The following is a 25,160-nucleotide window of genomic DNA, read 5'->3' as shown; positions in this document are numbered from 1 at the left end:
TACGTGCTAACAACACCAAACCTGGCCTGCTTAACCTATCCACGTACGCATATAATAGCTTAAATAAACAAATAACTTGCCAAACCTATTTACATGCTTATTTATGCTATTATATGCCTACGTGGATAGGTTAGGCAGGCCAGGTTTGGTGTTGTTAGCATGTATTTTCCAAGGTGCTAATGCTGTCCCTAGCTGTTCGTCTCTTTAGGCCAGTTGTGTTGAGAAATTAAATACAAGATCATGTATATTGCATATGAATGTTTATATATATATATATATATATATATATATATATATATATATATATATATATATATATATAAAAAGACAGAAAAACTTGAGTTCACGTTTTATGCATCTTTACCTTCAGGCATGCAGATTCGTTCAAAGTTTATTACAATGGTGCATTTTCTTTGTATCTACGAAACGTAACACCATTCGAAAATTGTTCCTTGTATATACGTATCAACGCCGCAAATATACTGCTGTAAGAGTACCTCCAAAGTACCAAAAAGGTGCAGCTCTGTACGTCCATTTAACGTGATGTCTGCTCGCACTAGTATTCCATCATCAACAAATTGATACCTTTCCACGATATCACTGGGATTAAATCGTTCTCGAGGTTCTCTCCAGATGAATGTGCGACGGGAATCATTTTGCATACTGAATGTGAACTGATCTGTGAAGAGCACGTTCCTCCATTCGTTCAGTGCCCAATTTTGATGGTGCTGACTCCACTGTAAATGTAAGCGGGCTCTTCTGTGCACTTCATCAAATGGGACACACACTACTGAACGTCTGGCAGAGGGACCAGCTGTGCTGAGTCTCCGGTACACAGTTTGGCGAGAGAAACTCTAACCACTGAGTCTGCTGCACGCTCTGAGGACAGTTGTCTTGCAGACATCGTCCGGTTTTGTCGTGCAGTTAAAGTCTAATATACTGTTGTGGCATTGTTACTCGTGGACGACCTTGTACTGTTCTACAATGTATCTTGGAACAATAGCGAAAGTCCGGAAATAACTTCCAGGTGTCCTGTGATTGATTGATTGTTTGATTTGTTCTATTTTACTTCACTTTTTGTGCCACTTTGGCTGATTTGCGAAGATGGGGATGAGTGATGATATGATGAAATTGATGAAGGGACACTCACAAACATCCATGCCCAGGCCGGGATTCGAACCTAGGTGTCCTGTGATTCTTCCCTTTAAAAAATGATTCAACTGACGTTTCACCTAGATGATCGTAGATATCTGTTTCCTCATGGCCATTAAAGGGCTTCTTTTTTCAGGGGGAGTGGGGTTGGGGAAGACAAAAGCAGAGGAACTTGTAATCATCTGATTCAAAGGACCAGGCAGCCATCTTCAGCCAAGCAGGATGCTCTCAAGAAGAATTGATTACAAAAGCAAAGAAGTTTATTCTTGTCTTGTTTGGATTGAGTAAATATAAACATCTACCTAGATGAAGCTTGTAACTTCAGCTTCATAATTCAAACCAGCAAATCATATTGAAAAGGCCATTCTGATTTAGATAAGCTCCCTCCAACTGCCTCAGCAGTATGTCAACATATTTTCAGGGTTCACGTACATCCACACATGGTTTGGAAACAAAGTGATACATGTTGACTAGGGATGGAAATAACTTTGCCAAGATTTGGAACCAATGACAACCACTCAATCTGTTCCCCCTGTTGACTTATGTGGCTGCAGGGCAGCTTGTGGAGACTTCTGGGGTTACCAGAGATCAGGATGTAGCTGCACTGCTATGTGCGAACACTGCAGCAGACTTTCCTGCCACAATTCTGTAGTGTTTGCTGACGAAAATGAACTAGACTTTCAACATTAGTTATAGAATATCATAGGCTCCTCTAAATAGTGTGCGTATGTGTACATAAGATGAATATTTTCAAAGAGGACTAATTTATATTAATAATTATATATTTTATTTTTATATATTCATGTCATTTATATTAAATTTTAGATTAAATTAGAGATGCTGCTCCTATCGTCCTCTCCACTCTAGGTAATATAATTGCACAAACAAGCGGTGATAAATAATTAACCAGCCAAACGATGCTCTGTTGAATTATTCAATTCCATTTATTCTTACTGTTAGCTAAACTGTGATGGTATGTATACATTGGGGCAATACAAGGCCAGCTCTATTAAGGCCGGAATCCTGAAATTTGGCAACGCTGTCTCGCCGGCTTAAAAATCAAGCTACAAAGCATGGGCGCGAATAGCAAAATTGATGTTGACTTTTAAAGAAACAAGGGAATCCGTGTAAAATGTTTTCCCTTTCCAAATCTGGACAGAAGATTGACATTACGATGTAAGTGGAAAACATACATTAACAATAGAAATGGAAATTTATCGTTAAATAACTGGAAATAAACAGAAAAACGCAAGGTCAACTTTGCATATCGTATGCAGCATGGAACTTTCCAATAATGTGTACAGTAGTTTGAACCTATTTTATTTGCTAGAATGTCGGAATGACATTAGAAACTCTTTAGAAACTAAATTTTTAGGTGATGGAAGATCTAATACGCTGGTTTTACAGTTTTAAAAGTAAGACGTAAAAGTAGTTCTGGATGCGATAAACCAGCATGGGCGAGTATTACAGTGTAAAATGTATCTTGAACATATGATAATATTTCTGTACAGCGTCTTCATATTAGAGGTATATGACATAATTTGCCAAGATTTTGTTCAACAGACAATACATTGTAATCATGGGCGTCGCCAGAAATTTTTGTCGGGGGGGGGGGAGAGGTCAGGCAAATGATAAAAGTTGAATAGTAATAGAAAAATATTAAGTATTATTACCACGATTATAAATGTTATTATACAATAATAAATATTATAAAGTAGCAAATAATTATTATTATTTTTATATAGATGAGAAGACTCGATCCACCAAACGAGTGAATACCAGCACAACAATTTTCCATTATTTCCTTTTCATTTTATGCAGTTAGTATCTGGAATGAATTTTGATATTAACTTTTCCACGTCTCGTTGAAGAAATGGCTTTAAATGTTTTCTCATAAAGTTTGCTTTGTGACCTCTCACCTACAACTATAATTCTTAGAGTTTTGAAAACTGTAGAACCGTTTGTTCTTTTGGATGAAATGGTAGAATATAACCTTGTTCGTGTATTTTCAACTCAATGTTTTCCATCCAATGCATTTTTACTTTGATTATTCTCTTCGAATACTAACTAAATTTAAACTTTCGACTTTCTTGTATCTTTAAATGAACAATGTCAATTTCCGGGGGGGGGGGGGTCCACAGACCCGTCCGACCCCCCCTCCCGACGCCCATGATTGTAATTACGATGTGCTTATGAGCATATATTTGTTTTGTGTGCATATACTGTATATGTACAAGGCGAAAATAATGCCTTCCACGAAATTAATTAACTAAAAATAAATATTTCCAAACAAGTGGCATTTCTGATGTTGGTGGCTATATACTCCCCGAGAGAAAGTGGATAATTTTGCATGGTTTAGGAACTAGTTTTACAGTTACATTGTTTTTCTCTTGCGGCGATATGTTACAGTGAAGGAATGAGTGTTTTGTTCTACTGTTTTCGTTAGGTTAGGCCTGTTAAGTTATATTCTCTTAGAGATTATACGAATTGTTGTTTTCTGGGTGTTGTAGTTTCGACCTTGTACTTAATACTAGTAACATTAAAGCTTAGCGTGTGGTGCCTCATGCACACAACCTTTCTCAGCATGGAATTTGCTTTTTGCGTAAACATGTTTTAAATCAATCTGCCTCTATATCATGGTTATAGCTTTTCGACGTAGCTGATTTATTTTGCACATAATTAAAAATCATAATGACAATGATTGGATATTTATTATATTTGATGATTCACCACATGTGAAAAGTACGGAATGCGGCTCAAAAACTTTAATGCATATTTTTAACAACTTAATAACATACTGCTTTACTTATGAAAAATAACGTTGTATAAACTAACGAATACAATGTGAGCGAATGAAGTGATTACGGGATGAATAGGCTACAAAAAAATTTACTATTTTACATTTGGACGTTCATTCTCTAATGCTTCTTGCAAATAACATCGGTTTACAGGGTTGCCTAATTGAAGGCTCTGGCCTCCCTCGGATTAAAGATGGCCGTGGGCAATACCAGCTTCATTGAGGTCACATCACGATCTAGAAGAGGGGCTACTTAATATATCAAAGCTCTTAATTGTTAAAGACTTTCTTTTAATCATATCATTTAAATATAGAAAATTACCAATGGCTAGAACAAAGTTAGAAGAACGTAATGACTGAGAATAGAAACTAACCTTTTGAGAAGCCCTTGCATAGCGGGTTTGCGGGGTCCTTATAAAGTATACTGTTCTGATTTCAACACGTTTATCGGAAGTGAGTTCCTTACAAAGTTAAGACCCATAAAACTTTCTTAGAAACTCCATACCATTGCTTAAAGCTGAAGCTAAGGAGACACTCAGCACACGTAAGAACAACATATACAACACAGAGGATTATACTGGCTGTGGATCCAGGCGCCAGAGCCCTGATGGGAAACGTACAGTAGAACCACAGGCAAAAGAGCCGTGTGGAGGGGAGGGGCATAGTGAAGTATGCTTCCTTATGACCAGAGTTGAACCGATGAAGAGACTTTTGGCCGAAGGTTCTTTTCCTTGTGGTCGATCTATAGGTTTATTTTCCTTGTTGTAGGGCTGTTAAGGGACATTGTTAACTTTCCATATAGGTACCTCACAGCTATAACCTGGTTCAACAGCGGCTTGATTTCCTGAAATACTGCATATTAAATGTTCACGGGGGTGTAGGGGGTGATGCTCCAGGGAGAGGGGTGGGGACTTTTGGGAAAATACATCTCTTATGATGATCAAAGAATAAGGTACGTTCCTCTAACAGCGCGCAGCCTTTAAGAGTACGCAGCTTGATTATTTAATGTTAGCAGCATTGCAGGACGCTGCCATTTAGTCATCAGAAGGCTCCACAAGTTGATTGTGTCGAACCTGATGGGTATTGTGGTGTTTGCCGTGAAGTTATTGGTAAGTTTTCTGTTTTTTGCCTGTTCACTGTAATATTGAACTCTCACAGGGTTATGATCTGGTAATGGTAATAATTTGCTTTAAGTATGGTAATAAGTGTTAGTATACACCACAACGTCAAACATCAGACATATGTGAGAACGATCTCCCTGCATGCTGCTGCTCCTGGCCGATGAATTCTGAACCTTATCTTGTTCCTTCAAGAGTATGCAGTTCATGGAGAAGTCAGAAGATCAGAAGTTCTCACATCTTCACCGTACAAAAACTCACTTCTGGCTTCAACTTCCGGGACTTCGTTAAAACAGAACGACGCACTGATAACTAAACAAGTGCCTCCAAGGAAAATTGTGCGACCCCTCCCCCCCTGATGATGCAACTCCATCAACGTCAGCAGAAGAAAGTTTCTTCTACCCTGGCTGTGATGAACAGTGTGTGGAACCCATAACTGAAGACTGGGTTCAGTGCGTAGGTTGTGTTCAATGGTGGCACGATGCATGCTCCCTTTATGAGGGCATGAGTATATTTAAATGTAACATATGTTAATGCGTACTCTTGAAGGGTCTTGTTCGCACTCTTAGAGGAACTGTCTTCTAAGAGTGCGCAATTACATTTTTACATAAATGTTTAAAAATAATACAAGTTAAATTATTACCTGGACCTTTCATCATATGTATTCATAAGTCAAGGTATCAATAGGTGTTTTAGTGCAAACTGTTTGTCGTTATAATTATTTCTTTAGCTTCTGGAGGTTGTAAAGTTAAGTGCGTACTCTTAGAGGATTTCCCCCTACACTAAAATTCAGCTATCCCCTAATGATTTCCGACAACCCCCAATTTTTTGCATTCGTTTCCTGGACTAATAGTGCGGGGCTGCCCCACGCCGTGCCGTCCTAAACATCGACACTGAATGTAGCTATTGCTACAGTGTATTTCTAAAGAAAAATAAAGGTGAAATTAATGTGATTTATCTAGATGACGGATTGTTGAAGTTGTTCGGCATGCTAGATAAATGAAATCGTGAACTTGAAGCGTAAAACTTAATTAAATTATACTAACTCTTGTAGATATAGTACATAATCAGAATTATGTGCAATTACAAACCAATAGTGAAGTAAGTGAAGTGGCTCCCGCGGAACTTCTATGCTTTAAAATAACAGTGTTAGAAATGAAACAGTTTTCTTTAGAAAATCAATTTAATATACATAAGCTCAGGGAGGAAAATATATTACCAGTAATCACAATACGTACAAACATTCTGTTTCCATAGCACAATAAATATATAATATATATATCGACATGTACGTGATAAAACACTACTCATACATACATACTAAACACTTTTTGTGTTCAGAATATTCTTGTTGAACGCAATTTTAGTTATAGATACATACAAATCTGGAATATGCAATTTTGGTTGTCTGTAGGATGATTTTTGATTTGTACTGTCTATTCTTAATCGTATTTTCTAAACAAAAGGTTTTATTTTACAATGTACTCTAATAGCTACTACATTGAATATGCATATTGTATCTAAATTGTGAAACAGAAAATTTTATCTGAACATCAGAAACCTTACAGTTTTGCATATTGTTTACATAAAGCATCTTTTCACGTACAAAAGATAGTAAACATGTAGGCATGCTAATATTATTTCAGCTCGAGTTTATCAAAACACTCTCCACTATTATTTACAAACATGTGCTGAAGTATTTCAAACTAATGCATGGTTAGCATGTTATGCATATAATTGATGAAACTTGTAATTATATTAGAAAAACTTATAATAAAGGCTCCTTGTATTTTGTGTGTTTTCGAGATAAAATTCATTATTAAAGTTTCATATTCTGTTTAGATTGAAAAGGCGTAATTTGATTGTCCGTTTAATAGGAAAACTGCTTAGACAATTTTCGAAGATAAATTTAATTAGTAGTAACAAATATGCATGTCATCTACTATTGCTATCCCTTGTGTTATTGTCGCTCTGTGACACATTATTTTCAATATTCCATAATTAATTAATCAATTTATTCCAAACAGTTATAGAAGACAAGGAATTTCCCGAAATCCCTAACAAAATTCACGTAATCTGTCTTAATTTTATAAAATTGAAAAACTTATATTTCTTAGAACAATGATATTGTAACGTAATTACTTAACAGTGGAATCAAAATATAGACTACTGCATCCATATTTAATACAATATTTTTCAAACTATGGGAACTTCTGATGAACTTGTAGTTTTCAACGGTATATTAACTTGCAGATTTCATAAAAACTCGTGACTACGTATTTCTGTGAAACTATATCCTCTTATTCAATTCGCTTACCGCTGTTAGATGATGTAGCCACGGAAATAGTGTGATGCAATGAAAATTTGCAGAAATAAAATATATAAATCTATGTAAGCCAGTGTAGACAAACCTCCAAGATACCTTTCTTAACGATGAACTCTCATGGTTTTTTGAGCTGGAAAGAGTTCATATCACAAAGTACAAGTTTTTATGGTGCAATTGGCACTATTTATGAAACAAAACAATTGTATTTGTATTACTTAAAATGCTCTTAATAACTGCACAATTCCTTTGAAACATGTACCCTAAGTATAATCAAACAGCATTTCCCGTTATACATTACAATTCCAATTTATTTTCTGTACATAAATTTACTACCTAATAATAATTTAACTATTGATACAATCTGATGGGAACAATATCATCTACAAATTTCTTTTATAGCACAATATTTTAACCTCACTGTATTAATGATGACTGAATCACTTTATGAAACAAAATACAGCCTTTACAACATCCAAAAAATAATTACTCAGCAATAGTGTTTCGTACCTAATTCAAAGAAATAAATTATCGGGTCCCTTTTTGTACTAGTGTTTGATTTTCAGTCAGTGTTATATATGTAGAAAAATATAAACAAATTGAATTTCTCTAGTACAAACCTTATTTTTTGATTAGAAAATTGGTTGGATGCTTTAAAGTGCATACGTATGTATCTAAAGTTCACTGAAACTTAGTTTATATTATTTCAAAACATAGTTTGTGCTTAGATGACCAAATACTGAAATAAATACATAAATTTTACAAACATATGATCATACAATGCAAGCCAGAAAGTATGTACTTTGCTTTTTACTTTTGTTATATTGCTTTTTATATGCTGATAGAGAAGTTACAGGATCGTTATGTACAGTAAAATGTAACATACAAGCTGACACGTTATATAATTTAATAAAGCATCTTGAAATATGAATTCTAAAAATGTTAAACATTAGAATTGCATTTGTTAAAATTTCTATGAATGGATGGCATTCGATTTGACGTCATCACGCAGTGCATTCTGGAAGAAATTCGGGCAAGCAAATTCACGTGCGTTAAGGAAAACTGGGAAGCCTTCTTACAGGGACAAAACTGGCGATATATTACACGTACACATTCCTGATATGATCATGATAATCATATCTTAAATCACTTCACCAAAGACAATGTTTACAACGCAGGATCTGATCTGGTTGCCCGAAATATCGTGATTTCGCGCAATGAATTGTGGGGGAATTATTTGACGAATATCATCCAATACAAAAACAGTCAATTTTTTATGGACAACAGAAGTCAAAATTTTCCCAAATTATCAGACGGCAAACTTGTAGTCTCTATCAAAAATTCTGAATTGTTGGATTTGTGTATATTCCTAATAATTTTAATTATCAATTGATAATTATTCGACTACATTTTAAATAATTTTACAACCAATTTCACGCGTCTAAATGGAATAAGCGCCCATTCAGTTTTGATATTCTAACCAATTGAAAGTTTAGTGCATTTTTCACTTTGTGTTATGTTCTTGAAGGCACTTGCCGTGGATTAGTATTAATCTACCCCACATTTAAAACACCTGTTGCTTATTCTTTTTAATGCAGCCTGTAGATTCATCTGTAACACTTAAAATTGCATGTTTGTGCTTGTTTCCAAGTAAATACATTTTAAAATTTCACATATTAATTTAAAATTCTCTTAAGCGTTTCAGCAAAGCAAATACTTTCTGAATTACACACAACGTATTTCTAACATTAACATGCTTTTATTTTCAAACCTATGTTTGACAAATCCGCATGGTTAAAAATTCGCAAGAAATACAATTGATTTTTTGGAAGATACACTACTTCTTTTCTTATTCGAAATACAACAGCAATGAAATCCAGTAAACATATTAATATAAATACTATTGCACGTTGCTTAATACATGCATGCGCCTTTATACACCACACTACATTGATTCACAGTTTCTCCATTTCACTTTTTGTGAATGTTCTTAGAAGAAACATGCACAGTACACATTTTGCTGTTGATTGTTTATTACCATTCTAATATCACACAATTAGCATCACAGGGAAAGATATGAGAAATGTCGTCTGTTTAAGCGTTTAGGCAATTGACATATTTTGCTTTGGTCGTGAGGTGGATCAAACTTTCCTCGGTACTTTTTGGTAACCAAATTCAACTTTATTTTTTTAAGACAGAAAAGGCAATATTAGTTTATGTGAAATGGTTGGATGGATATAACCTATTAATTCATTACGAGAAGTTATGCAGTTAGAAATATCAACTTGTTCCACTGTTCCAGTTATACTCAGTTAAAAATATGTACAAAGTAATTTTTCTTATACTACTCATATTTAAAGATGTGGTACTCTTGACACTGAATAAATATTTATCAATAACCTACATACGTGCCTATTCAGCACTGCCAAGGTGGGGGAGGAACTTTTCGGAAGGCAGTTTTAAATATAGAAGAAAATTCAATAATTAAATATCAATTTATGTATGATACTAATAATTATTTATAAGTCCTACTTGCTTATAACTCCGAGGTTTGTCATTGTAAATCATTGTCCAGGGATGTTAATATTTTCAGAATTTTAATTTCTGTGAGGATTTATTATAGATTGAAATAAATTTACGACATGGAATTTTAGTATTGATTTGATTTATTTCATAATTACTGTGAGAGAATGAAGATCATATGTTCATTATGATTTCTGGTCCCAATAGCTATATCCCATTCATGATTGGCTTTGTATATAAATATACAATCAAAATACAGAACATTATAACGTGAAATGTGTTGCAAGGTCCTGTGTAACAATAAATACGTATATCTACTAAGATATTACCTTTGTAAATTCAAAATCTTTATAATACGCAGGACACTGAAAGAACGATCCTAAAAGTATACCATGCGTGCAAAATATATTGCACACAGTTATTATTAATTACTATTTCCAGAAGGATGAAGCACTTGGTTAAAATAATTTTTCATCGTTTCACCTATCTTGTTGCAAAAGTTGCCTGGATATAAAAAATTAAAATAGTGTATATGTTTGCTAGGGAAATTCTTGCCACTATCCTGTTGTCATGGTAGCCCCCTGTTCCTTAGTAAGGGCCATGAGAAGATTAGATATTGTTTTTCTGAGGTAGAATTATTTTGATTTCAAAATTCTCTTTCCTACATGAAAGTGCCAAGAAAATAGTTACAGTAATGAAAGTACAGTATTAACGTTAGTTTAGAAACTAGGAAGAGATCCACTGATATTAAAACTATACATTTTCGCTTAACTTTAGTTTATCTAGATAATACAAAAGGAATAGTAATAATCGCATTCAGAGTATCATCTTTAATATACAGTATTATAAAACGTATTTTATATACCAAATTACGTAGAAAATTTATGAAGATGTAATATTGTTTTAGTTTTGTCAGCTAAATTTATCAGTGATAGTGAAGACTTCATTTATAGTTCAATGAAGACATCTTTATAGTAACGTGCAAAAATATAGGTTACTATCCTAAGTAATATATTAACTCCACCAAAAAATATATGTACTTCCATGCCATGACAACGAATGCCATTAATAGAGACTAAATAGTATATTTCCAGTAGGTTACGTCATTTTGATTTCATTAAATAACCAGAAATTTATTCAGGAGTCCGATTTTGTTTGATCCACCTTGTTTTTTGTTTTTTTAACGGGTCTAACAACTATTCGGTACAAACATCTTTATTCATAATCATGTGTCTTCAGTTCATTGTATTGTGCACATGAGTTGTCAGTTATTTTAGAATCACCTTTTCGTGGGATGTGCAAAATGAACAGCCTGGATAGTTAGTACTTTGAAGCAATAAATGCATTTCTAATACAGTGATCTCAGCAAATTATTAATATGGTCTTCTTAATTCATACTTTACGGTTTGGCATAACAGGAGGACTGACTGCAAGTCAACAAGATCTAACGAAATGTCAACTACTGAAGTGCAGTGAGGGACAGCTTTAGCTAAAATAGTTTTACTGACATGTGTGGCCTTTATATCTGAGAAGCTATGGTACTGGACGAATCAGTTACCCTTATTTACTGTACAAACGATTATTATTCTGTTAATGTTGTTTGAAGTGTTAAATAAAAATCTTCTGAGGGTATTGCCAAGTTTCAATAGCAGCAAATGGCGCTTTGTTTGGATAAGGGTTTAAAGTATAATAAAAATACATGTGTGCGACTGCAACGGATTCCGAACCAAGCATCAGATATATAAATATGAAGCACAGATAAGCTTAACGTGCATATAAGCGAACATAGAAATAAGTATTGCCTGAATGTTTTCTGTGATGATTTAAAACCACAGTTCTTTGATTGTGTAAATGTGGCTCCCTCTTCTACAAGAAATTCGAGTCGTCAACATTTTTATACAGCGCGGTTGGCTCACCACTTTCAAGCAGTAACTATCGTCGTCTTTGATTGTATCCATATTGTTTGTACAGCGTAAACGTTTCATTCCGGAAGGTTGTACGAAAATACACTGGTTCTGCACATCTCAAGTATACGAATACATGAACTCGGAACTCGATTGGCAAAGGTTTTGAGGGAACGGCTATTGGGCAGAAACAATAACGTGACCATTTTGTTGTTTGGCCAGGGAACAGTAGGGACGGCGTCGACGAAGCGACGACAATGACGACGACGACAGTGCGACGAGAATTTTTCTGCCACTAATATCCTTCCTTATGCCTAGGATGCTTTAACGTTTGAGTTACAGAAGCACAGTGATGCAAAAATGCGGGTCAGGAAACCTCGTGCTCTAGAATGCCACGGACCTCTTTTCCTTGAAGAACCTGCAAAACAAGACAAGAGAAGGTAAGCATTAAGAAAGGAGTACAAGGGCAATTAGAACATTATAAATATGCACAAAGGAATCATGTTCTTTCACTTAAAACTAATGAGCTCAGCAGTTACGCATTAACATTGATGGAACAGGTTAAAATGGTGCAGGCATTAATATGAACGAGGCGTTTTTGTTAGCTCCAGGGGCTATGTCGGAACTAGAAGAACAAAGGAGCCGATTCAAGTAGTAGTGAAAAAACAGGCCATCTGGTTGAGAGGCACATAATTATGTGTGAACCAGTGCTACACCCGAGGCAGCTGTTTTTCTTGTTGCACGCGGTTGGTCTCGATAATCTACCAGTTCTGTGTATGGAAAGGGATGGGTCCCCAAGTACTTCACACGAATGGGCGATGACAGTGATATTTTAAGACAATTAAACTGCTAGAAAGTTTGTATTTCATTTTGAATTCTGTGACCTCGCTGTACTGTGTTTAGCTAAATAAATCGTGTTCGCTAAGTTTAGTAATGTTTTAAGCCACGCTGCAGCTTACACTAAATAAAATTAGCTGCATAATGTAAGTTTTAGAAATATATTTTCATATTTCGTCCAGTCCACTAATACACACTGTAATATAACTTTGAAAATGTCAAGACAACAGAAATGGTTGCAAGTCAGAAGGATCAAAATGTTCATGGAAATTAATATATGTGTAAATAGGTACACTATAATGTTGTTATCAAGTCTAAGGATACTACGATAATAGAAGGTGCAGTTATCCCTCCTCCCAAAAGAGTAAAAAGTAAGTATATCCTGATGTTAATGAACTGTGATCATCAGGCGCAAACCCACATAAGTGTAAATTTTCAAGAAGCTCAAAAACAATAGCTCGAGAAGACACTGTGCGAACAATCCAATTGTTAATGTATGTAAATGCAAGTTTATTTATATATCTACAGCTTGGACATAAATTCGAACTTTTTAAACCTTAATGTACGTTTATTCTCAAATAATTGTTCTGATTTTATCGGTTATATCGATGGCAAACATACTCACTTCAAGATGTTAAATACGAGCTTCAATATGCACTAAATTGTCGATTTCTCGAAATGGTCGATTTCCTTTTTTTTTACTTCGCTTCTTGCGCTACTTTTGGCTAATTTGCGAAGATGGAAATGAGTGATTATGTGATGAAATTGATGAATGGACACTCACAAATAGCCATGCCCAGGCCGGGATTCGAACCTTGTAGTCCGATGTGATAACCATTACTCCACGAGGGCCGGCGATTTCTCGAAATTGTTTCAAGGAAGGAAGATTTGCGAAATGTGCAGTGAAATGAAAAATGACGAATCGATGGGAATGGTGCGTGAAATAATACAAAGTATGAAATAATTGTTATTAAAGTAAATGTTCTGCATTTATACATATATATGCTACGACGCCAGGGGTCCCGTGTTCGAACCCCGACCTTTGCATGGGTGTTCTCTGTGAGTGTTCCTTCATCAATTTCATTAAATCATCACTAATCCTCATCTTCGCGATTAGTCAAAAGTGGCAGAAATGCGATATAAAATAAACCAAATCAAAAATAATAATCAGTGCAAGTTATTTTTCCCTAGTACTGTAGACAATTATATGTACATGAAAAGGTACAGTACGCAAGGAAAGGTCCTGAAAAAAGTCTTGGCATAGTCTATTTTAATCCCACATTGACATTAGATAAGCTAACCAAGACTCGAACTACAGTTTAAAATGCATGTAAAACACAGTGCAAAATTCCTTCTCCGGGAATGTAATTCAGGGGTTGTTGATTAAGAGGACAACGACTAACACCTCAACTATTACACTCATCATATGTGGTACAATTCCTAAGTGACCAAAATACACTTGAAATTCGAATTTGAAGCCTATTTTATGAACAGATAGGCTAATCGGAATAGACCTATTGTTTAAAGTGGGATCCGAACCACCTCGTACACTCGCTTCACTTAGTATTCGGTACGCCTACTCTTTCATATTGCTTTCTTTTTTTTTTACACAGCGTATTTGCACGAGATACAATTAAACCTACACGATTGAATTGCGATAAAGCCATAATTGCTATACTGCCCTGTAATATAATTCTTCATTCTTATTAATGAAGATTAAAAAAAGACCTCTTAATCTTGAGTACAAAGATTGAAAACTAAGAGTATAAATATATACTGTATAAAACACACTGCATTACTAAGTTCGCTGACCCTGCACCTCCACCGGGTATACAACCTTAGATCCCTGGACTGAAATACGATGAAGTTAGTACTACGCCACCGGGGAGACCATAACAAAATAATACACAAAGGCGTATGTGTGTATTTATGCAAAAATTAAGCTGCATGGCTATCTCCCGATGACAGCTTAGTATTCTTATGAACTTCTAAGAACGTTTAGAAAAACGCCGAAATAAAATTGTAAAACCATCACTGTCATGCTCGTTCCACTGAATCAAAGCACTTGGTTAATTTTCTTTTATACTAACCTGTGGCATGAGACAGCTGTAAAAGATGTTCCTGTTTTAAGTGTAGTGTAGTGACACGGAAGATATGTCACTTACTTCGAAAAACGAAAAAAAGAAACTACAAATACTTGACAAATTCCTTATTTATGGTAGCGATATACATATACGTTTGAAGTATGCTCAGGGATGGCTTGATAAAAATTTTGACCGAGAGATGAATATTTGGCGCCACTGAAATAGACACACTTATGTACTCAGAAATAAGGTGTTGGCGCTACTCAAGGGGGTCACCTAGGTTTGGCGGCCCCTGAGCATCTTCTATATTAGAAGCAACTAAAAATCAAGAAAATGGGAGTAGATCATTGTCCAGACTGATGACATCTAGTGACAGAATGTCGAATTAGCCTTCACCAATTTCCACTTGAGAAGATCATTACCCCGTTATATTAATGTAATTTGATATTTTTATGGAACTTTTCTCAACTGACCCTGCCCTAATCAGGCAAGGCACATTTATGGTGACAAGATTAAGCAACTTTTGAAACAGGGCCTCCTGTGCCTTAGAATCTGCAGGATTTAACGCGCTTGTGTTTCAAATCACACACGCCCATAACAAACTACTGTACTACTCCAATCAAGACGAAACAAGCGGCTAATTGGCGATTCTCGGCGTTCATCCACGAGTTAATTTATTCGGCAGTAAATATATTTATAAACGTGTTTGGGACACGCCTTTCGTATTTCGAAACAACAGCTTTAAATTACCAAGAATAACACATTAATCTCTTGTCACTCTGCCACCGCTGAGGGGACTTTTAAGTCAACAGGTATGCTGTTACGTTTAGAACAAGATTATTTTCGTAACATGCCTGGCTGCTATGCACATGTAACTTGGAAGCGAGTCATAACTCCCGAAGCTACCAATCAACAGACTCGCCGCTGACGTCATCTCAACTCAGCACCTATAGCTAACATTCTTGCTCACGCTTCACGCTGTTGGTAGGCTCACCGGCTCACTAGCTAGCCAGGCGCGCTCGGCTGAACATGTTCCAAAAATAATCTGATCATGCCAGTGGTTTGTCCAGAAATACAGCAGCTAGCATAATGTAGTGTTTGGACAAGACTAGAGATAAGCACTAGAATGCATTTCAATGGTTCATTAATTCATGTCTTCTTAGCAATTACTCCAATTTCAAGAATACCAATTAACAGGATGGTGTTGTAGGATCTTGAGGTCCCGCATAGCCTAATGGGCTGTGGCCTTTGGTGCAAGCAGTCACTATCTAGATCCCTGTGGGAACACCAAAAAGGTCGGTGCTGATCCATCAACCTGAGCATGATTAGGAAGCTACTTGAAAAGAAGTAGTAGCTGGTTCCAGTTGATTGAGTGATTTGGATTATTTCACTTCGATTCTATGCCACCGTTGGGCAATCAACAAGATGAGGATAGTGATGCAATCTTGAAATCGATGGACACTCACAAAGAACACTCATGCCCAGGCCGGGATTAAAATCCGGGTGCCCTAGAGTCGTAGTGCGCTGTGCTAACCACTCTTCCACGGAGGTCGGCTGGATGAGGTACCATTTCTAAAGCGGCCCGTATACAGCTGTGCAAATACGGACTTAAATTCGCTGCTTAATTTACGCAAGTACGTTACGTCAGATAGCCGAGACATACACTGCGACGTATATTTTCATCCGTACACCCTTCCCTCGGAGACAAGTTCTTCCAAGCTCAAGCTCATGTAGTCCAGTACTACCTGCTTTCTACAAAGGAGGTCCCCAGGACCGACCTTTCAGCGGTGGTACCTCACGGATTATTGTTGTTCACAATAGCTGGGTCTTGGCCGAAGGAAGAGTAGGGCCTTTACGCACGCGTATACGCAGAAAAGTTAAGGCCTCCTAAACTTTTGGGCCGTAGTAAAATTACGAGGATGCGTGCGGAAATTACGGTGCGTACCATCCGCAGGTCCCCAAATACTGTTGGATTTCTACGTTTTCTACGTTGCGTGCAAAATTTAATGACTTCGACGTGATTTACGGCTGTGTATGCCCGCCTTTAGGGTTTATAACTGATCGCAACTCCAACTGGCGATTGACCTTGATGGTTATTTCTGGCGGGTCCTGTCCCCCAATCATTTTCGGGAGCGTGTGGTCTGAGGGGTGTCAACAAAGTCAGTTGCGAAGTAAAAGCTGAAGGGGTCACATCGCTCTCCCGAAGCAACGTTGCCAATTGTACTTCTGTTTTTGCCAGTTGTCTCTATATGACTGTGTACGCCTGCATTCCGACCTGTGGGTGGTCCTTCTGGAAACTTAATCGTGCAGAACCATGTGTGCAGTAGAACCCGCTGATTTCTGGTGCTGACCGAGAAAACTTTTTCTCGCTTTACAGTACATTGGGCAACATGTGGTATACCCAACGATCAATTGTTTCGTCCCGTGAACAACGTTGGTACCTTGTGACTCGAAAATGCCAGATCTCAGTCGAAGAAAATTCAACTGATCGCTGATTCGCTGCTTCCCAGCCGCCAGTTGGAGCTGCATTCAGTATAGTCTAGAACGAGATCGAGATTCTGGGAGACTAAGTTTCGTATTATCTCCATTTTACAGCAGTCTGTCTGGTTCTCGGCAAGTCTTCAATGGTTTTGTCTCGTACTAGTCTCGATTTTTTTAAAAGGCCGTCTCAGTCTCGTTTTTAACTCGAATATCGAGACCAGAATGAAGTTTTATCTTGTCCTGGTACCATCCTTATGTATGGCACAGTTTTGGCAACATAAGAAATTTTCTCTGGCCTGATTTTTATATCGAAACGTTATCTCGGCATTCAACAACCTGGCGCCTATTTTTTTCTCTTATTATGGCGTCACAACATCCATCCTATTGTTTGCGTTAATTGTCCCTCTTCACTTGAAACTTATCTTAAGTATTGCTTGCTTTGTGGCCTATTTTGAGAATGAATCTTCTATTTCTTGAAGATCAAGGGGAAAAAACAACCTTGCAGAATCAGTGGGAATGAATCATAAATTCCACTTCGTCATTCCAGACCACAAATAGAGTATCCAATCGTCTGATCGCTGGAAATAAACCATTTGCATAGGTCCAATCACAGATGATTGCATGAAGCAATACATGTCACTGAAGGCCACAGCATATCATGCAGATACCAATCAACTGACACTGAAACAAACTGACATACATGGACACAATTGGATATGTCATCCTGTAACAGATAGGCCTATGCATTAATGACACCGATTTGGGGACTTGTGAGAATTTTTAGGAGATTACATTGAAAGTTTTGTAAAATGTCCATAACTACGCATTAGTGGGTGTCACGACAATTTTAGGGGGGGGGGGGTTAGGAGGGTTATGGGGTATGTGGATAAATCAGTGTACTACATACAGCCTTGAGTCTTCTTCTCCAAAGAGGCCTCCACCTGTAAAAAACGCTTTCAAAAGAGCCATAAAAATGGATGTTTGGGATAGATTAGTGTATGTATTATTATTTGTGTTATGAATGTTTGAGAATTTGTATATTTTAAGTGTTCATTTCAGTTATCGCCACCAGGTGGCAGGACTGTGCAGACGTTTCTATATTTACAAATTTGATATATCTTTGTTATTATATGTACTCTGCATTCACTCAATAACTTTCTGTACTATTTTATCATTGTATTGTATTATGTTTCATTCCATGTATTGTATGTAGATATTCTATTGTATTATGTATTGAATTGCAATTCATCCCATGAAGTAGTATACTTTGTACATAATTTTAATCCATAAGTAGAAATTTCTAGTGAAATGTGAAATGTTAATCAATGACGACCATGACGAAACCATGAATGTAATCATTCTGAAGGTGAATAAAACTATCTATCTATCTCTCTTCTTCGGAGACTGTTCAGGGCGTGGTACAGTGGGATCCATGAGTATTACCGTGTAAATTGTCCATGACTATTTTCATTAATTTCTCTCTTATATGCTATGTGTTTTTAAGCGATGGATTTTTATGTATGGTGGTGCAGAAGTTGTCAACAGCTTGTTTTGAGTTTTTCTTTAATTCTTATAGCTCTTGTTGGGTTAAATAAATTGCGCGAACATGGTGATGGACAATTTGCACGGTAATACTCATGGATCCCACTGTACGTATGGGGAAGACCCGTACTGAACGAGAGAGGAACGAGAGACATTGCTACACGGTGGTCGATTCCACTCCAATGTAGTCCATTGTTAGTGTAAATTAAATAGCGTATATAGTCATCCAGTGTTTAATTTCGAAACGCAACAATGGAAAAAATAGACATTTGACATGTGGTAAAATATAAAAACTAGACGAGACTTTACTGCTGTGTGTAAATAGCTAAACATATCTAAGATATTTTTAAAATGTTTTTTTAATGAATTTTTGGTACATATTTTTAGCACTAAAAATTAAATATTTTCCACACTTCTAGCACCTAGTGTTGCCCACGGGACGAGACGGGACAGGCTTTTAAAAATTCGAGACGAGACGAGATTGACCATGTGTCATAAGACAAACGAATATTTTCGAGACGAGACAGCATTTCCACGGGACTCCACGAGACGAGACAGGCCAAAGTCTCGTCTCGTGGTCAACACTACTAGCACCTAAAAATTGTGATCTTAAAAATCAGCCTTACTGCAAAGAACGGCAAAAGTTTCCGAGGATGACACAAATCTTAGTCGAGGTAAGTGAAAAAAAGTGTCTACGGTAACATATTCTGATTAACAGTAAAAAAAAAGTCTGACAGCGTAGAGATGTTTTAAAAAACTCTAGCTCCTTGTGTGTGACTTTTTGCTCCATTTTAGGAGCGTTCTAGCTCTTTTCCACAGGTATAGTTTGGCAACACTGGGAATTGAAGTGATCTAAATAATTCTGTTTTGTTTATTTCACGCCGCTCTTCTACCTCGTGGAGTAATTGCGACGATGAACTAATGAAGTTGGTTGATTGATTTGGTTTATTTTACATCGCTTTTCTGCCACTTTTAGCTAATCACGAAGATGAGGATGAGTGATGAATTGATGAAGAAACATCCATGCCCAGACCCGGGACACCTTGCGTCGTAGTGCACTGTGCTAACCACTTCGCTACAGAGGGCGTCTAATGAAGTTGATAATGGAACAAAGGTAAGGATTGTAGATCGTTTTGATGACCAACTCCGCCACAAAGGAAGACATTTTAAAAAATAATAAGTATAAACTTGCGAAATGGGGCGGGGCGAGCAAGAGAAGTTTTACTTCTCCGCAAACCGAGAACTGTATTAAATTTTCAGAGCTCTAGGCCTATTATTTTCATGGGACTCTGTATCGTGTATACTTTTCAAATTTGTTACCTTCTTGTTCTTTCAGCGCCCGGGAGATTGCCCCACTTGCCCCCTGTAGCTACGGCTCTGATCGTAATATGAATAATTTTATAAAGCTCATATAAACAATATAAATTACCCATGGGATACCAAGGAAAGAAAGGTAAAAGTCTGAGCGATGTAAATTGGTTCATTAGAAGACTCATGAAAACATTTTAGAAACGCTACTGTGCCATTAGCATTTCTATTGGTCATGGGAATCAAGGAGTTGCATATTAATTAACCCAGCGATACGCAGAGTACGTGATATGCATTTGAAAATTCATCAACTGTAACTCGAAGTAATTTGTAAGTCTTTCATCCAATCTGAGGATTCATTTCGGTTCGCAGATTGATGTTAACTGTAATGTTCTTTATGTTGGTTTTGCTACGGTTTATCTCGATACTATGAGTGAGTCACATAATATGAAACAAAATGTCGGACTCATCCTTCAATTCACGTTCAACTTTGACCAGTCTGCGAATTAACGAAAAAATTAACCCCGGCAAAGGAAAATTATTTACATCCCTGCTAGGGATGTTTCTACCCACCTAAAAGAAAATGGAACTGAAAAGTATATAGCTACGTAGTATATGCTTAACTATTTAACAAACATAATTTGAAAAATCATTCCTGTCTAATAAATGCCCAGTCTTCAAAGATTTCCCTGTCGAAAAAGTGGGCACCATTCTGTAAATGAACAACTCACCGAGCCAAGACAACAGCACGCTGTTTTCCACTTAAGTTTTCATGGCATAGTCCTGATATTTTACATGTAATCACAGTACTCACAAGAAACATGTAGGTAGATTAGATGGACATTACGTTTGAACTTGGCAATAGAAATTTGGTAACGTTTTCGGTGTTATTATTTCGATAACTCTTTCTGTGCATGAGTTTGGGTTTTCTCACAATGTAAATGCATGTACGGAACAACGGCAAAAATAACAGTAGGCAAATTGTCCATCGCTATTTTAATTGAAGACTAAAATTGGTAAACGCTGTAAGTGCCACAAGAATTCAAACACCGTTTTCCACGTTAAACTGTGAAATGTGCCATGCTTGATAATGTGGTAAACGTGAAATGTGGCTGGTAGCCCTCTACGTAGTTCAAAGGGCGTGTAAAGATGTCACTAGTGTGAACTTTCTTACAGGCTGATGTGCTGAACGATGCTATTTTCCAACACTTTCGCTTTTGGCACTTACAACGTTTACCACTTTTAGTCCTCAATTCTTCATTCATTCTACTTCCTGTGTTGTTTTAAGAAATGGAATTCTGTTGATGCGAAGTAGATGTTGTCCTCTGGTTATTGACGTTTTAATTTCAAATAACGATTGCCACATTGCGAGAAACAGAATGAATGAAAATGGTGATGGACAATTCGCCTACTGTTAATTTTGCTCTTGGCTGACTGTACTAAGTGTTTCTGAATTACTTTCAAATGTTATCATAAGATTTAATTACTGGTAACATACATGGACGTCCGCAGGATTTTTTCCAGGGAGGGGTAAGGAAGTTATTTTTTTCCGGGGGGATGGCAAGGAATGTATTTTTTTACAGGCACATCTTGCCTAATAATAGTATTGTTCCCTCAAAAAACATTGCATAAATTTGAATTACCATGTTCGTGCAATAATTAACACATATATTGTGGCTGAAATGAAATTATATGTGTGAAATATATAATTTTTGGTCGACTTTCATTTTCCATGTGGGACCACGGCTTCCCCTTCCGGACGCCCATGGTAACAAATACAAATTTGCAAACCCTCCCTAACCCTCCCGAAATGAAATCACAAATACGATATGAGTGGGATTTCCCCAAAGCAAAAAGCTTAATTCGCACAGTGACCTTGACACATACAAAGTTATTGAAATAAGCTCACAAAAGTTGACAAACAATTAAGCACTTCACCAATCCCCATTTTTATGGAACATAATGAGAAATCACTTAACTGTCTTACCCAATTGCTTGAGAGAAATATACTATCTTCTGAACCGTCCGTGGTACTCACTTTTAAGGAATAAACTTTTCTCGGGCGTTTTTTAGAAATATTGCACTTAAGAAAAATATAGGGGATGGGTAGTCGATATCCAAAATCTTGATGTATATTTCTTAAAAAGTTTCTGAAGTCAGTTAAACTTGTTTCATGATAATGGAACTTGGAACAGAGAAAATTATTATAGAATTTGCTCCATCTATATTTTGTTTCATATCTAACTTTCGCAGCCGAGGAAATATATTTTTATTTACTTGTTCCATTGGCGTATTTAAATGGGGAGGTTATTTGACTTGAACACCCCTCCCCAAATATATTCTCCAATAAAAAAAATATTATGGTTAATATTTCCAAAGAGTGGTAGTGTCTGCAAATTGGACACACATGCATACTATTATCTGTCCACGGTAAGAACGAAGTCAATGTTGAAAATACACGTGACTTGGTTGTTCGAATGGCAGTTTTGCAGAAATCTTGCGTGTAGGAATATAGTGCATGTGATAAAGCCACACCACTCAACGTAGCTACTATATTGAAGTTGTGGGAGCTTATATTATGAGCATTACAGCTATGATCACTGTATTCATTGGCGAAATAACACCAGAACTAACATAGAAAAGGAACTATTTCCCAGAAGTCACGTGGTTTTGTTTACATTACCTTCGTTCTTATAATGGGTGGAGGATAAGTGTAGTGGCGTCCCCGCTGGGGTCACAACTCTCCTTTTGGCACATTTTTTCCTCTCTCTCTCCCTCTCACTCAAAAAAAGAGGGGGTTATATCTCCTCTTACAAAAGGCTTAAATCGCCACACATCAAGCGGCACCGCAAAATTAGGACCCCTGAAATTAAATCTTAAATGTGCCACTGTTTCGATCCATAAAAAAATTAAAAAGCTATTATCCTCCATGATTAATATGCTTGACAATGATTTATAATTTTCTATGTACTTGAGCGTATGTTGCCTTTGCCTCCTGACAAAAGTATGGACTGCTAGTGTTGCTAACCAAGATTATATCCCACTTTTTCGAGTCGACTGTTCCTAAACCCGTTAAGTGCTACATGTGATCTCCTATTGATCGCAAACCACATATTACTCGGTGGAGGTACACAGTGGTTCGGATCCCACTTTAAACTGTAGGTCCAGTCCCAATTAGCCTTACTTACTATGCATAAAGTGGACTTAAAACACCAACTCAGTCAGCCAACCACATATTACCATGGCAGTTACAAAACAGGGAATGATGACCCTACAATAATCCTTTATCCTTTTTCTTCCCCGAAATGGGCATTTCGAAAAAAAAATCCCTCCGACTCCTGACATTAAATAATTTCTAGACTTTTCTGTTTTGAATAAACTGCAACCGAAAGTGTTTCAATTATATCTCAGTAGACGAGGCTTCATGGTGCAGAAATTTCGCTCACAATATTTTTGTTACAAGCGATCAAAGTTAAAGCACAGACAAAGGTAATGTATAAGAACACTTTTGAAACACTCTGTAGAAAATATACATTTCTAAATTTGTATATCACGGTATAGGTCTATATTATTTTGAGGAAAAAAAAAAAAACACTCCTTTGTTTAACATGGAGCACTACGAGAGCAGTAGAATAACAGTAATTACAAGCCATTGTGTTTGTTCGAGGCATACTACTTCCTTTGCTCCCCGCGCGAACAGAAAGTACACTTATTGGCCGCTGTAGCGCTGATAGCATGTCATTCCACGATACTTCGTTTGCACAGTTTCGTTATGTAGCCTTCGTGTGAATAAACAGACGAAATTAATGCTGTAGGTGCAGCAGAAGCGCAAACAAGCGGACTTGTGCAATAATTAGTACTAAACCTAGCGGCAGAACTTATAATTAACGAGAGTAAGAGTCAATTCAACTCACATGATCCGTCGGTCTCCATTGGTTCCGTCTGGAAAGAAGAAACCAAAATTAGTTTCACATTACAAGAAAATTAATTACACTCACCATGCATTTTAATTGTTTTTCTCGGCATGTACGAGAATATTGTACGGCGTAATTAATTTTATCAGAAACGAAATTACAATATTAATGTTATTTCAAATATTGCACAGTATTGACAGCCAATGTTTATATATACTGCTGGACAAAATAAACCGGACACTTGCATTTTTTGTGATAACGCATAAATTCTGATTCGAAGGCTAAGTAAATGTTGCAGAAACTGAATTAAGTACGAATGCATAAACAAAGTCCGGGCCTATGAATGGTGCATATGGTACTACATGATCTGCCATACATTCTGTAATATATCATTGCAATTCGGATGTCAAATATTAAGGTGTTCGGTTTTCATTGTCCAGCAGTATAGTTAATTTAGCTATCTATCACCTATGACAAAGCTCTTGATCCAATTTCAGTAGATATACACAAAAAATGAACTAATACATTCTCAAAAAGCAAAGAAGATTACAAGAAAATTACGAGAAAAAGAAGGAAACGAAAAACAAATTAAAAACGATTTTCATATTATTGACATTACAAATGTTATAAAACAAATAAACATTAAGGATTATTAAAATAACGATAAGATGCATAGAATGTACAAATTCAAACATATACGAGGTTCGGACAAATTGAAAGAAACTGAGCCTAATTTTTCTCACAATCCTTACAACTTCGTCAAGATTGTTAAGAAAAAAGGTCCAAGTTTCTTTGATTTTGTCAGAAACTATACAGGTATATTCAAACATTTAGTACAGTCAACGACAAAGATAATGGTAAGCAAATTGTCCACCGCTATTTTCATTACTTTTTCTTCTACATCATGTGCTGTTTTAAGGAATGAAACTATGTTGGTTCGAAGCAAGCATTGTTCACTGATAATTGAGGTCTTTATTTCAATTCATTGTCATCACACTGTGTAATTCAGACCGAATGAAAATTGTGGTGGACAATTCGTCTACTGTTTCTTTCGCCGTTGGGTGTACATTTCAAGAATACTAATTATAAACCTTCATTGCACAGTGTAATGAATCATTTACAAAATATTGATACAACTAACTGCCTTTAGATCTTTTACTTTGTTCCCAGTATTCTT

The 25,160-nt window shown here is 36.5% G+C and overlaps 1 protein-coding gene across 1 annotated transcript in view; it reads right to left on the bottom strand.

Moving 5' to 3' along the window:
- Positions 1-6,240: 6,240 nt before the first annotated feature.
- Positions 6,241-25,160, bottom strand: part of LOC145984956 (uncharacterized) — a 136,891-nt gene continuing 117,971 nt past the window's right edge. The window contains exons 2-3 of the mRNA XM_083118391.1: positions 23,984-24,011; positions 6,241-12,235 (exon numbers count right to left, since the gene is read on the bottom strand). Of these exons, the coding sequence (XP_082974517.1) occupies positions 12,132-12,235; positions 23,984-24,011 (132 nt within the window). The 3' untranslated portion in view covers positions 6,241-12,131. The remainder of the gene's footprint in view (positions 12,236-23,983; positions 24,012-25,160) is intronic.

This window comes from Lepisma saccharinum, chromosome 3 (genome assembly GCF_977018435.1).
Source record: "Lepisma saccharinum chromosome 3, izLepSacc3.1, whole genome shotgun sequence".
Taxonomy (NCBI): domain Eukaryota; kingdom Metazoa; phylum Arthropoda; class Insecta; order Zygentoma; family Lepismatidae; genus Lepisma; species Lepisma saccharinum.
Note: the sequence above shows the minus strand (reverse complement) of the source record. Positions and strands in the feature narration are given on the sequence as shown.